The sequence below is a fragment of the Lissotriton helveticus genome, chromosome 1_1, assembly GCF_964261635.1.
Source record: "Lissotriton helveticus chromosome 1_1, aLisHel1.1, whole genome shotgun sequence".
Taxonomy (NCBI): Eukaryota; Metazoa; Chordata; class Amphibia; order Caudata; family Salamandridae; genus Lissotriton; species Lissotriton helveticus.
In genome coordinates, this window is record NC_136057.1 from 512,006,821 (window position 1) to 512,022,430 (window position 15,610).

At 42.2% G+C, this 15,610-nt stretch overlaps 1 protein-coding gene across 2 annotated transcripts in view; it reads right to left on the reverse strand.

Moving 5' to 3' along the window:
- Positions 1 to 15,610, reverse strand: part of RMND1 (required for meiotic nuclear division 1 homolog) — a 494,724-nt gene that overhangs the window by 436,254 nt on the left and 42,860 nt on the right. For both annotated transcript variants that reach the window (XM_078673969.1, XM_078673970.1), the window contains exon 2: positions 12,988 to 13,505. In XM_078673969.1, the coding sequence (XP_078530095.1) occupies positions 12,988 to 13,479 (492 nt within the window). In that variant the 5' untranslated portion in view covers positions 13,480 to 13,505. The remainder of the gene's footprint in view (positions 1 to 12,987; positions 13,506 to 15,610) is intronic.

A 15,610-nucleotide genomic window follows, 5' to 3' on the forward strand; every position in this document is an offset into this window, starting at 1 on the left:
GCAGCAACTGACCTAGAAGAGGTCCTGTTTGGGAGCTCTGACTTGCCCGCAAGTCCTTATGTGCAGCATATCTTTAGAGGGTCCCCTTACCCAAAATGTGCCAGCTACCAACTTCACCAACTCTCTGCGGAATTCGGGAAACACCAGGAAAACTGTTGGTAGAACATTGGACTATGGCTTCCTGCTACTCTAAACCCGGAAGGTGAACACCCTACAACTGTTTGTGCTGTGTGCTTTACCTACCTGCTTTTTCCTCCCTTAGGACTGCATGGTGCATAATTGCGCATGACTTTGAACTATTAGATTATCTTTGAAGAGTCATAAGAAATACAGTACTTACTTTTGAACATAACTCTTAGTTTGAAAATATATATAAAAAGAATTCCTATTTTTTCTAAACTGGTCTCAGGTTTTTTTTGTGTGTCTCTCATTTATTGTCTCTGTGAGTATAACACATTCTTTGTACCACCCTCTGATAAGCCTAACTGCCTGCCCACACTAACACAAGAGAAAGCGTTAGTATTATCTACTTTAGACTCAGTAAACCATTTGGGGAGCCACTGGACTCTGCACAGTGAACTTGTTTTAGTACACTTAATAGAGAGCCAGCTTCCACAGAGACTTTCCGGCGATGCTGGAAAGTGTCAGGACTTTTAGAACAGGCTCTTGACCTCATTGACAACGCCTGGACGGATTTCACACACAAACAAAACCAAACTGCATGGAAACAATGGTCTGTCTGGTGCGTGAAACAGGGTTTGAATCTTGTGGCAAAAGATGGGATTCAAGTCACCAATTTTCTTGCCTCCCTTGTCTCCTGTGGCCCCTCTTATTGTACTATAAATTCTTACAGATTGGTGGTTCCTGCAGGCTACATGCTGAGCGCCAACAGACCTGTGGGAGAATATCCAAAACTTTTTCTGCTCCACCCAAAAATTCGTCTCTTTAGGATGTTTCCATGAACTTCTGGATTTAGTTGAAAACTGTTAAATGTCTTTAACTGGTCTCCTATGTGACTTCTAGCTTCTGGTTTCAAAGCCGTAGAAATTAATTCACATCAAATCTATTCAATCAAAAATTAAATTAGATTGTAGAAAAGGTGGTTAAAAAAAGTGTGTTATTAAATGTAAAAAACACATCTAAAAAAGGATTAGCAAAGATTTTATTACTTAAAGTTTTAATTAATACTACTGTTCTTGTAATGGCTGAACCCATCTGGTAGCTATTGCCTTCGTTCAATCTCAGTATCTGTAGGACTGGTCTGTCCGCTCAGGCTCCAAAAAGTCACTTTTCAATACTGATTACAGAGCAGTCATAAAGCTTATCAGTTCTAAAGTGACAGACTGTTATGTGGCAACAGCCATGACTTGGAATGGGAAACTCACCATGAATTGGACTGTTGATATCACAACATTACAAACTCTTATTTTTTAGGTTCACGTGACGATTGCAGATATATATCCATTAGGTATGATACTGGAAGAACCAGTGATATCAGGACATGGTGTCTGTAACTGGTACTGTTTTGTACATAGTTGTGCTATACCCCTTTTGGATTGTAGAGTTTAACATTTGTGTTGATTCAAGTGTCATATATAATTATGGACCAGAATGAGATATAGTACCAACTATTGAGCGGTATAGTTATGAGTTGTGTCTACAATAGATCCATACTTCCAAGCTGATGGTTATACGCAATATATTAAATGCCAAAAGGTTCTGCACACCGACATTGCCCTCCTCCAAGAAACGCACCTCACTGAGACGAAGGCAGAGAAGCTTTGGCGAGATTGGGTGGGTACGGAGATTCACAGCTGCTGCTTCCTACCCCCGAAGGCAGATGACCCAGCACCCCCTCCCCCCCTGCCCCTCCCCCCTGCGCGCGGAAACAGTGAGTGGCCCTTCTGATGCGTTGAACCCTGCCTCACACTGTGCTGAAATCCTGGGTTGACTCGAAAGGTCGCTATGCATTTGCCGAACTGAAAATTGCAAAAGGGTACAAGGTGTTGGCTCGGTTTACGCGCAGACAAGAGCAAAATGCCCATTCTTTCTTCAACTCTCACAGGTCTGGACATTTACTACTCACACGGTTATTGAACAGATTTTAAGGAATGTATGTTCAGTGTCAGATAAAAGTAGGAATGACATTGTGAGCTTCATTACCCAAGAACAGTATTCCTCAAATAAAGAAGGCATAGTTAATATGGTTCATCGGGTTTGTACACTGATGTCACAGCTGACTGGATATTGGACATTTTGTTATGACAAATGTGGTTATGTTGGAACTCTGAGATTTGTAGTTTTTTATTGCATCTCTATGTTTTCAGTGCGTTCACATGGCTGCTGTTAAAAATAAAGTAAAAGAGGAGAATGCATAATCTTCGCCTCCGTGTCTTTAATAGAATTGAAAATTCTTGTTCGTGAATGCTAGAAAACGTTTGATATCGCTTTAAATGTAGAGTTTTATTGTCCAAAACATTATTTGCTTTTACATTACCAGACAAGGAACCTACCTGTCCATGTAGTTTAGATATGGCTAATAAACTGTATGTGCATGTTTATGTTCATATATAAAGACAGTAGCTCAGATATGACTGTACAGTAGGCCTGTTCTCTTTTAAATAAGATTTATGTTAGTGCTGTGACATCACATTCTATGAAACCTTGCAATGTGATGTAATTTTCAATTACTTATGCTAAAGTCCTTCCACTATTTTATTTAGGATGTGTGTGCTGAGGTTCCGTGATTTCGAGCCAGACTCCATTTTGTTGAATTGTTCAAGACGCCATTTTTGTGTTGCCCTCACGTAGGCCGTAGAGGTAACCGAACGAACAAAGTTGCATGGGCCTCATTGTTCATGTATGCATTAACAGGCCCTTTTCTGACTTGTGAGTCAATTGCAGAGAAACTGACCTCTTCACCTGAAACTGACCTCGCAAAACCAATTTCCCTTAAGTTTGATTCTTGTCTAAAATTGCCAATCAATGTTCAGGATATCGTTAACGTTTAGTTCCTTGCACATATCTTATCCTAATCAGCATCTGAATTGTTTCTTTCCTTACGACTTTTCATTACATGGGTAGTGCTTTCAATTATGGGTTTGTCCGGCTTGCAAAAATTGAATTTGGGACAGTCCTAATAATTAACTTTTGGGTTGGGTTACTGTAAATTGGGTTTTTGTTAATGTGATACTCCGTTAGAAAATGTGTCCTATTGGTCAGAATTTTGCGCAGTGGGTGTACATTTATAATGAGAGTATTGTGTATAAAAGGTGATGTCTTGCTCTATGAAAATTTAGCAGTTTCCTGAGTTGTACACCGTGTTGTATTGCTTGGTTTACTGTTACTAGCTGCAGCTAATAAATGTGATCTCTGACGCCACCTAGAAGTATTCCGTGTCTCTGTTTGCCAAGACAGGAGAACCCGAAGACTTTGGGCGTGTCCCTGGCGCCGCTGGGTTCTAAAACCCGGCTCTTCAGTTGGCGCCCAATGGTGGGGCGACTTCAGCGGTACCGGTCCAAGCCTGAGGATCGTGAGGAGCCACGTGAGGAAATTCTGGAGGAAGGCCACCACTTCATTGACCCCTGCATGTCGACGTGGACTGAAGGTCTTTTCTGCGAGGCTTCCCACTTTCCAGCGGCTACGAAGGACTGCTGCCCTGACTGTCGCCCTGTCTTGGACCCTTGATTGATCCTTTGTAAAGCGATACGATAGACGGTCTTCTGGTGGCGTGACAGATATTTTGGTTAAGTATAAGTGGGTCGCTCCCACGATTTTGTTTTGGTTCTTGGTTTTGTTTGATTCGGTTGCTGCAACAATCGAAGCCGAGGAACTCGTATATTTACGAGTGTATCGATAGTTGATAACCCCTTGAAGTTTGAAGCTAGATTAGTGAGCTATAAGATGCCTGGTCTTAGCAAAATTAGGAAATGGTTTAGTTGTGGTTGCAACAGGGATTTCCGATTGGAGGATTTGTGTCCGATACCTCCGGTTGGAACTCCGACTTATGAGCTCTATTCAAATCACGGAGTGGGTCCTATTACTTATAATGAAGTGTGGGTCCGCTATACAAAAAAAGATGGTGTTTTACGATGGCCCCAACATGGTAGTTTCGAATTAAATATTTTAGATAATCTGGAAGTTGCGCTATTTAAGAAGAAAGCCCGGCCGGCAATGTTTGACTCTTTCCGCCTTTGGCGTACGGAAGCCAAACAGCGAGAAATTAAGCAAGCAAAGAGAGAAAGGAAAGATAAGAATATGTCAGTACTACAAGCTGCTAGGCAGTTTAGGGAAGATGGAGAAGAGTGTGCGAGTGAAGTCTCGGATAGACAACGTTGCATGGCCATTGATGAATGTTATCTTTGCCGTCTTCTCCTCCAAAAGTGATTGAAGATCCTGAAAAAGATCCTTTGATCTCTCATCTACTGAGATTGCCACCCCCTTATGTGCAGGGTGCTACTGCGCCTCCATTACCCCCGGTTGTTCCACCCTTTGTTGTTCAACCTCCTACTGTTGTTCAGGCACCCGGTGCTCCACAGATGGTTTTGCCTCCTACTGCGCAACCCACTCTAGGGTCACCAGCTTTGCTACCAGCTTTGCCTCAAACTCCTTTGCCTTCTACTTTTGCATCTTCGACTCCTACTGCTCTTGTTCCTACACCTCTTTTGCCTCAAAATACTTATTCTCCTGTTCTTATGTCTGCTTCTTCTCCTTCTGCTCGAAAACGAATGACTGAGACCGTTGCTAATCTGTCGTCTCCATTGTTTGGGTCACTGAATATGACCCCTGTTTCGGAACGTAAGCAGAGTCGTAGTCAGCTTCCTAGTTCCGAGGAACGGACAGTGTTGGATTTGTTGGCTCGTAGATGGATTTTAAATGCTTCCAGGTATAATTTGCCAGCAGTTATGGATGTTTTCTTTCAGTGGGAGCCGCCTAAGCAAAGGTATGTTTTTGATGTAATGTGTACTTTTCTTCGTCAGGAATGGGAAGATAATGAGTTGGGTCCGATTCCGCAGGAAGTGCTTGATGTTCAGTCAGAATTTTCTAAAGGGACGATAGTGGAATCTGATGTTACAGATGCCGTGGAGACGATACTTGTTTTTAGGTCTAGATTACCGCCTCAGACATTGAACAAACCTGATTCTTCTGTTAGGAGGAAAGTGAAGCAGTATCCTATGAGAGAGGTTCCCCCTGTATGGAGAGAAGCAGTTGCTGCTAATGTTAATTTGGGTATTCAGGCCGCAGAGGATCATTTTCAGCGAGTGTGGGTACATGTTCCTTGGAAGAGAGCAGAGATCTTGGCTCTTAAGCAGACCTTACCTGATCCCCGTAAGAATCCTGCCGGTTATTATAAGGAGTTGTCTCAGACAGTTGAAGCGTGTATTATGAATTTAGCTGACATAGATATGTTGATGGGTAATGTAGTTCCTCAACCTTTGTGGGCGAAGATTCGTCATGAGAATCATACGGCAGAATTAGGAGATACGTGGGCTAATATTATTGCTGCAGATGGTCGGCAGGTAGGAGGTGCCAAACCTGAGCCTTTAGTTGCAGAATTAGCAGGTAGAATTAATAATTTAATGAAAACTATGATGCCTGCTTTGCGAGTGAATTGGGACAAGTTAGCAGCACGCAAGCAAAAGAAAGATGAGAGTGTGTCTGATTTCTTCACAAGGTTTGAGGAAACGTTTATGGATCATAGTGGTCAGGATATGAGCACTGACGGTGGTCAAAGGTTGTTCGTGGACAAATGTGTCTTTAATTTGCTTCCCAAACTTTCTAATTAGTTAAAGGACTCTGAGAGTTCATGGGCTGTTTCTTCGTCGGCCCAGATATTGGCTACTGCACAATATTACGAGAATAGGGATAAAGATGAGAAGGATAAAGCAGAGAAGAAAACTAAAGAATTAAAGACGAAAGTTCTTTTGCAGCAAGCTTATCCGCCTCGTCAGAATCAGCCTCAGTTTCAGCAGCCTCCACAGTTTCATAGATCGCTACAGAAGCCTGAGCCTTATGCTCAGCGATTCTTTCCTGGTCCTAATCAGTGTGCTTATTGCAGAGAGGAAGGTCATTTCAAGAATAGTTGCCCGGCTTTGTTACAGCGTGCGAATGGCGTATCTGGTCAGAGAGGTCGTGGTGGTTTCCAGCAAGCTCCTAGGGGTAAGGGACGTGGTGTGTTAACTCAGAGTGAGCGTTCCTCTTCCCTTCAGAATTCTGCGAATTATTTTGACAGACAGAATGTTCCGAGTGGTCAGTTTGCACAGTACTATGTTGATGATTATTATGTCGAGAGTGAGAGTGCTGGTTATAATGATAGTTAGGACAGCCATGGGCAAAGAGAGGGAGTAGTGTAAGTTCCAGTAGACCAGAGTGGACCTTTTGTTGAAGTGATTACATCAGGTGTGGCAGAACCTTTTCTTTTGGATACTGGTGCGACAAAGAGTTCTATTATGCACTCTAAACTTCCTGGCGCACCTTTGTCTGGCTTGACCAATGTTTCCGTAGGATTTTCAGGTGCCCCAGTTTGTAATCTGGTTTCTAGTCCTTTGTCCCTTTCTATTGGTCCTTGTGAGTTGGAAGCTCCCCTTATTCTAACGACTGGTTGTGGTGAGAATCTGTTGGGTTTGGACTTGCTGAAAAGACTGCATGCGACATTACATTGCTCTCCTGCGGGAGTACATCTTACCTTGGGTAAGAAAGTGATTTCTCCAATGTATTTGTCTAAAGATTGTCTTCCACTGGAATTGCGTTCTCTTCCTGATACACTTTGGGCTACAGGTCCCAATGATGTTGGTCTTTTGCAGATTCCACCCTATGTTGTTACCCTTAAGTCGAATGCTAGGCTACCTCGTATTCCCCAATATAAAATATCGAGCGATGGCGAGAGAGCTCTTTTGGCGATCATTTATGATTTGGTTGAGAAGGGTGTAATTGAGGAAACGAGAGGTAATGTGTGTAACAGTCCTGTTCTGCCTGTCCTTAAGCATACTGATGCTTCTCAGCCACCTGTGTACCGGTTTGTGATCGATCTTCGAGAAGTGAATACAATTGTGGTGCCACAGTTTCCTGTTGTCCCTGATATCACTGCTTTGTTGACTCCGATTCCTGCTTCGGCAGCCTGGTTTTCTGTTATCGACTTGAAGAATGCTATTTTTAGTATTCCAATTGCCGAGGAAAGTAGAGATATTTTCGGCTTCTCTTTAGGAGGCCGAAGCTTCCGGTTTAAGAGAGCTCCCCAAGGTTATTGTGAAAGTCCCTCCATCTATAGTCAGGCGTTGAAAACTCAGCTTGATGATTTTGTATTGCCTTCTGGTGCTACTCTTATCCAGTATGTTGATGATTTGCTGGTTGCTGCTGATAACGAAGAGATTTGTAAAGAGGCTACTCTTTCTTTGTTACGACATTTGTCTGACCTTCATCATAAAGTGTCACCTTCCAAGTTACAGTATTGCCGACAAGAAGTAACCTACTTAGGTCATCTGTTGTCGAAGGAGGGAAGAAGGTTGACCCCAGAACGAATTCAAGCGATTGCGCAAATGAGTGTGCCATCCACACAGAGAGAAGTGTGTGCCTTCTTAGGTATCACCTCGTATTGTAGGCAATGGATCCCCAACTTTTCCTTGCTAGCAAAACCTCTGTTGGCATTGACTCTTAAAGATACTCCGTATCCTCTCCCTTGGTCTGATGTTTGTCAGAAAAGTTTTTCTGAATTACGTGATGCATTGTGTTCTTCTCCGGTGTTGGGTACTCCTGACTGCAGTAAACCTTTCACGTTGTATGTTCACGAGAGAGAAGGTTGTGCATTGTCAGTATTGACTCAACAATTTGGAGACAAGCAGCGTCCATGTGCGTATTTTTCAGCTACGTTAGATCCGGTAGCTAAAGCATTGCCGAGCTGTTTATCCGACAGTTTGCTGGTTTGGTATTGGATAATACGTTGATTGTGATGGTCCCACATGCAGTGGATACCTTATTGAATAGGACTAAGACTCAGCACCTTACTAGTGCACGTCTTTCAGGTTATGAGTTGACATTGTTGGCTAGCCATGTTCACATCAAAAGATGTAATGTGTTGAATCCAGCTACGCTGTTGCCGATTTCTATAGAGACAGATGTTCAGGAACAGCATGATTGTGTTCTCCGGACAGAGGAGGAAACGAAGGCTAGAGTTGACCTAAAAGATACTCCTCTTGAGAATGTTGATGGTACTTTATGGGTAGATGGTTCGTGTTTCAAGCTTCCGAATGGTGAGACGACTGCAGCATATGCTGTCAGAACTTTACATACAGTTGTTGAAACAGCACGCATAGCACAGAATTCTGTGCAAGCAGCAGAGTTGATTGCATTGACTAGAGCGTGTGTGTTGTCAGAGGGAAAACAAGTGAATGTTTATACTGATAGCCAGTATGCGTTTGGTGTTGCCCATAGTTTTGGACGTTTGAGGAGAGAAAGAGGATTCCTTACTTCCCATGGCACGAAAATTCAGCATGGGCAGTTAGTGAATGAACTTTTGGAATCACTTACTCTCCCAAAGCAGATTGCAATTGTGAAGTGTAGTGCGCATAAATAGGTTGTGGATGATGTAGGTCGAGGGAATGCGTTTGCGGATGAAATTGCGAAGGAAACGGCGAGAGATATGATGAGCCGTATGTATGTTGCGGGCCCTGCTAATTGGGTTATGGCTGGTGGAATGTGTGAAGACACAAAAGAAAGTGTGAAGTCAATTCAGGCTGAAGCTACGGTAAAGGAAGTGAGTACGTGGAGAGAAAGTACGGGTATGTTGGATTCGACGGGTTGTTGGGTTGAGTTGTCAGAACACCCGCGATGGTTGTTGCCAGATGCGTATGTTCTCCCAGTGGTTACGATGGCTCATGGAATGGCTCACATTAGCTCGAAAGGAATATGCAAGTTGTTGGCTCCGGTATGGCAGAATGCTGGAATTCCTAAATGTGCTGAGAATTTGGTGAAGCATTGTATGATTTGTTTGAAGTACAATCCTGGCAAGGGAACCCCAACTCCGGCTGGTCATTTTGCTCCTCCGACGTATCCGTTTGAAGTGATAGAGTTAGATTACATTCACATGGAGAGATGCAACAATTTGAAGTCTGTCCTTGTGGTTGTTTGCGCCTTTTCCAGATGGATAGAGGCTTACCCCCTAAAGGATAATACTGCCTTGTCTACAGCCAAGGTTTTGCTCAAAGAATATTTCCCTAGATTTGGTTTGCCGAGAATTGTATGGTCGGACAATGGGAGTGAATTTGTGGGTCAGATTATGAAGAAAGTATGTGCTGGTTTGGGTGCTAGGCAGAAATTTCACGCTGCGAATCACCCCCAGTCAGCTGGACTTGTTGAGTGCTATAATGGCACGTTAAAACTGAAACTAGCTAAGATACAAGCGAGCACTGGTCTTACATGGCCAGATGCCTTGCCGTTGGCTCTTTTGTCAACAAGGACGACAGTGCATTCTCGTGTGGGACTTAGCCCATACGAAATAGTTTTTGGTCGTCCAGCGAATGTTTGGGGTGTGCCTCGTCCTGAAAAGTACAGTGAAATTGAGTACCCTATGTTGGTGGATTACTTACATGACTTGACTGCTAAATTACGTGTTCTCCACCAACAGGTCTATGACAGTTTGCCGACAGCTACTGCAGATCCAGGCCATGCGATTCAACCTGGAGAGTACGTGCTAACTAAGAACTTTCAGCGAACCAAAAATTTGGAACCGAGATGGACTGGTTCCTATTTAGTTCTGCTGGTAACTCGGACTACTGTTAGAGTAGCTGGTAAAAAGAATTGGGTGCATGCCACCCATACTAAAAAAGTTCCTTTGCCTTTACCGTATGATAAGTGGGTGAAGGATGGAATAACTGATTCCGAATGTGAAAGGATTCCTAGATTTGTACCTTTTAGTGATGCACATTTGACATGGACTCAGTCAGAACGCGAGGATGATGACATTCTGCAAGCTGCTGTGCCTTCCCATTTGAGAATCAACACAATGGATCCAGAGGTCCTTTTCGGGGAACAAACTGTGCCCTGCAAAGAACGTTACAATCTGAGATCGAAAAAGACATTTGAAATGGCCAAATAAAATTGAATTTTTTAAGTAGTGAAATACACCTTGTCAGATCAAGAGACTATTTTTTAGTTTTTCTTTTTTCGAGTCACCATTCGGACTCAGCTGCAGGGTCGCGGTACAGCCTTAAGGGGTGAGCCGCGTATTGACACAAGGTCTGTGGTTCAGGATCGTTAGTGCGATCTTGGCGCACACTTAAGTGAAGAAGGTAATAGCCGTGAGCAGCACGTTAGAGGATGAAGTCTTTTGAGTCCGACAAGGGTGTTAAGAGAGTTAATTTTAGAGCGAAAATGTGTACATTGATCCGTAACAATTTTTTTTTAATAATGTGTTTTCTAATGCTTTTGAATATTACGATAGCTTGTGTGGGTTGGATTTTCTATGTCACACAACAGAAGCTTGCATCTACCTCCCAACCTACTCTTTCTTTTTCTACTGTTTCCCCACATGAGTTTCATACGTTGCCTGAGCATGAACAGACTCGAAGATCAGAATTTGTAAACAATTAGTTTATACAGATGTTGCATCAGCATCAGCTAGTCGTAAATACCACGAATTGTTGGGTTTGTGGTCTTATGCCACATATGACAGATAAGGGAATGCCATATTTGGTTTTGCCTTTTTCGCCTAATGGGTCAGTATGGGCACTCCAGGCAATGTTTATCTATGTGAATGAAGCATCTCCTGTACGTTCCGTCAAAGATAATGCGAGTAATAATGCCTTGATACAGGGAATAGTAGATATGATCAGAGATATTGATGCGTATAATGCTATCCCTAAAGATGAGGTACGAGCATATGTTGGTTGGAACAAGACGAGATATAGTATTAGTCTGACCGAAAAGGAGAGACAGAAAAGGTCTCCTCCTATTTGGATTGTACCCCACCGAGGTCATTTTTGTCTGCAAGGTAATGGTCAGAATCCGAGAGCTTAGCTTGGTAAGAGTGTGTGTGCTCACACCTATGTCTATACAGCCCAGAAATCTCCACCGTTCGTGCCGGCTAAAGGCACGTATTTTGTTTGTTATGACAGAGCATATACATGGTTGCCTTCTGATTTTTCAGGCACATGTTATGTGGCATTTTTGCTTCCCCCTACATACACAGCTGCTTTCAATTACCATAAGACAAGATATGGTAGAGGTGTTATCGATGCGAAAGATACTGTCACACAAGAAGTTGGGGACTTCTTTAAGGGTTTTCTGCCCTTTTGGGGTCCTATGGCTAATGGTAGAAATATTCGTCAGCTTCCGAGAGTGGTCGAGGCCACTATAAATGAGACTGCAGGTGCCCTTAGCAATATTACAGCTGAGCTTCAAGCGGATCGCCTTATGACATTACAGAACCGCTTTGTTTTAGATATTATACTTGCAGATAGAGGTGGGGTATGTAAATTGATCGGGTCTAGTTGCTGTGTTTTCATACCAGATAACGCCCCGACAGTGTACCAAGCCATCTTGAGGTTACATAAGTCCGCTGAGTCTATACATGTAGACGAAGGGAACTGGTCATTGATAGAATGGTTTTGGGAACTGCTGTCCAAATGGGGATGGAAGATTCTGATGTTTCTTGGTATGGCTTTAGCAATCCTTTTCTCGTGTTGCTTATGCATCCAGTGTGGTCCTGCCATTTGTAGTCTTTGTGCTATGATCTGTGTGAGAAGACCAGTCCCAAGAGGAGTGAAGGATAATAAGATGATGTTACAGCAACACCTTGACGACCTGATGAGAATAGATATAGACCCGGATTCAGATTGACGTGAGTTTAGGTTATTGCCTACGTAATGGCAAAAGGAGGGCCTGAGGTTCTGTGATTTCGAACCAGACTCCATTTTGTTTGAGTTGTTTAAGACACCATTTTTGTGTTGCCCTCACATAGGCCGTGGAGGTAACCGAACGAACAAAGTTGCATGGGCCTCATTGTTCATGTATGCATTAACAGGCCCATTTCTGACTTGTGAGTGAATTGCAGAGAAACTGACCTCTTCACCTGAAACTGACCTCGCAAAACCAATTTCCCTTAAGTTTGATTCTTGTCTAAAATTGCCAATCAATGTTCAGGATATCATTAACTTTTAGTTCCTTGCACATATCTTATCCTAATCAGCATCTGAATTGTTTCTTTCCTTACGACTTTTCATTACATGGGTAGTGCTTTCAATTATGGGTTTGTCCGGCTTGCAAAAATTGAATTTGGGACAGTCCTAATAATTAACTTTTGGGTTGGGTTACTGTAAATTGGGTTTTTGCTAATGTGATACTCAGTTAGAAAATGTGTCCTATTGGTCAGAATTTTGCGCAGTGGGTGTACATTTATAATGAGAATATTGTGTATAAAAGGTGATGCCTTGCTCTATGAAAATTGAGCAGTTTCCTGAGTTGTACACCGTGTTGTATTGCTTGGTTTACTGTTACTAGCTGCAGCTAATAAATTTGATCTCTGACGCCACCTAGAAGTATTCCGTGTCTCTGTTTGCCAAGACAGGAGAACCCGAAGACTTTGGGCGTGTCCCTGGCGCCGCTGGGTTCTAAAACCCCGTTCTTCAGTGCTGACACCGATGTCCAATCTTAGATCACTTTGAAACAAGGTAGTCTGCATATCTTTTGGCGGACTTCTGTTAATATCTTGCAAGTCATAAGTGGGTGACTGAAACATTAGTACCTCCTACATTCTTTCTAATAACAGGTGGAAGATGCAAACTAGCTTAGCATGACAACATGCAGGACAAGCCACTACGTCAAAGAGATGGCTTCAAATGGAACGTTTTTGGACATAATGGAAAGTCAGATGACGTGAAGGCCTTCTGCTTTGGATAATATCAATACACAAAGAGCCAATAAATCGACTTTCAAAAATACATAAGGTAGGATGTTACAACATGATTAAAACAAAAATACAAGATTTGAAATTACCTCGGTTTCAAGCCGCTGTGGCAGATTAGCTCTTGATGGCTGTTTAGTCCTGGATGCCTTTGGTGGTCTTTTTGTTGTTGGCAATGTTTCCTTTGCTATCTTCGTAAGTGTTGGAGCAACTGAATAGAACCTCTGTGAGACTTTCAAGATCTGTCTGTAATAAGTAGCACGGTGGGCACAGTATGATAAACTTGAAGGAATATAAGTTTCAACAAACACAGGCTCAGGCTGTGCAGCCAGGATTCCACTTGTTATGGTGGCAGAGAGACATGTTCCATCTGCAAACCTGCTCAAATGAGCTTGATATGAATTATTTTTAAATTCCTTAACCCCTTTGGAGCACAAGTTCAATCTTTTTTTATTTAAATATCCACGAGTTTCCCCCAGATAGTCACAATGTGTTTTCCGAACAGTCTGAAGATTTATGTTCATTTTCTGACCATAGCATATTTTTTTCACAAGCCAAGGAGAACTGGTCAAGAGTCTTGTCATGTCTTCAGGTTTGTCTGCCTGTTAAACTGCATGAAAAAACACAAGTGTTGGAGTGTCACAATTTGAAAGAAGACAACACTGTTTTATATTATATTTAAGACAGAAAATTTAAGAAAACATACACATCCCATCAATCAATGTTGCGTTTGAAAGCTCAGTAGCAGAAAATGAATATTAGTACTGCAGTGACTGTCATTTTAGGACTAAATCCCATTGCTATTACTTATACGGAGAAAGTTCTTTCTCACAAATGATGAAGTGGCATCACCAGTTTCTTCATTACGGAAAAACTTTCTTACCAAGTGGGTGATTTCTTTTGATCAAACGTTCAGTGGGTTCCACCTGTAGGGCAATCTTTATAAACATTCACCCAGTTTTGTGTAGAGAAGAAACAAAAAGATAAAAGGGAATATTCTAAGTTATGGGGAAGTGAATGATTCCAAGTATGCAGGATATCAACAAAATTAACGCCTGCAATCTCTCTACCAACTGGACTATAAGAACATGGTGCAGCTTGGTTTGTACAGCACACTGGAACAAGGATGTTATTTATGTGATTGGGAATCAAATAGTCTTTTTGTTAAACTAAAGCCAGTCTGTGTTTTTCAATGTATTTACTTTGCTGACACAATAGCATTTTAATTGTTGGTTTATGGATTTTTAATATAAAAACTGTAGCGGATTGGATACCTTAGTTTACCATTAAGAGATATACATCTTGTTTGCTCGGACGTGTGCTTTAAAGACCTTTTATAGTTAAACTAAGGTATTTTGACAACTAATATAGTGGTCTTTAAAGCACTATTGGTGATCACTTGGATCACAAGCGTTACCGAACGTGTGGTAATTGGGGATTTAAAGATGCAGCACTCAATTCAGGAATTAACTGCTTAATCTCAGGCTACCTCAGGATCAGCTTTCGTCTTTCAAAAAATAGAAAACCTGTTGTTCCCATAATTCCTGGATTTGGTTGCGAACTGTTACATGTCTTTAACTCGTCTTCTACGTGGCTACTAGCTCCTGGTTTCAAAGCCTTAGAAATGAATTCATATCAAATCTATTAGATCAAAAAGTAGACTGCAGACACGGTGTTTAAAAAAAGTGTGTTATTACATGTCCAAAAACATCACAATATGGTTAGCCAAGAATGTATTAATTAAGGTTTTGGTGAAACCACTGTTTTTGTAATGCCTGAACCTATCCGGTAGCTATTGCCGTCGTTCTTCAATGTCAAAACCTTTGTGAGTGATCTGTCATTTCAGGCTGCATAAAGTCACTTTTCAATACTGATTATCAAGCAGTCTTAAAGGCTGTCATTTCTACAGAGACAGACTGTTATGTGGTAACAGCCATGACTTGGATCAGTCTCTGGATTGGAAACCCGCAATGAATTGAACTGTTGATATGACACCATTACAAACTGTTATTGTTTTGGTTCACATGACGATAGCAGATTATTATACATATATCTGGAACAGCCAGGATAAGTCAGGACATGGTTTCTTTAACTTGTACTTTTTTGTACAATGTTGTGCTATAGCCCTTATGGCTTGTGGAGTTCAACGCTTGTGTGGATTCAAGTGTCATATATACTTATGGACCAGAATGAGATATAGTACCAACTGTTGAGCGGTATATTGAGGAGTTGCGACTACAATAGACCAGTCTTTCGAAGACTGCGGCCTTACTAGTAAATGTAAAAAAGTTCTTGCTTACCCAAATTCCAAGCATGACGACATAGCCCTCCTCCAAGAAACGCACCTTACTGATATGGACAAGGAGAAGCTTCAACGAGATTTGGTGGGTAAGGATATTCACAGCTGCTACCCCTGAGGAAAGACAACCGAGCAACCCCCCCCCCAAGAAATGGGGCGTGACCATCCTGATGCGCAGAACCCTGCTTAACACCGTGCTCAAATCCTGGGTTGACTCAAAAGGTCGCTATGCGTTTGCCAAACTGAAGGTAGGCTTGGTTTCTGCACCAACAAGAGCAAAATGCCTCTTTTTTCTTCAACTCTCAGGGGTCTTTACAGAAATCGTAGACACGCATTTCTTGGTGGGAGGTGACAGGAACTTGGCCTGTGATAAGATGTTGCACGGTACAGGCCCTATGAACGTGGCCAACAATGCA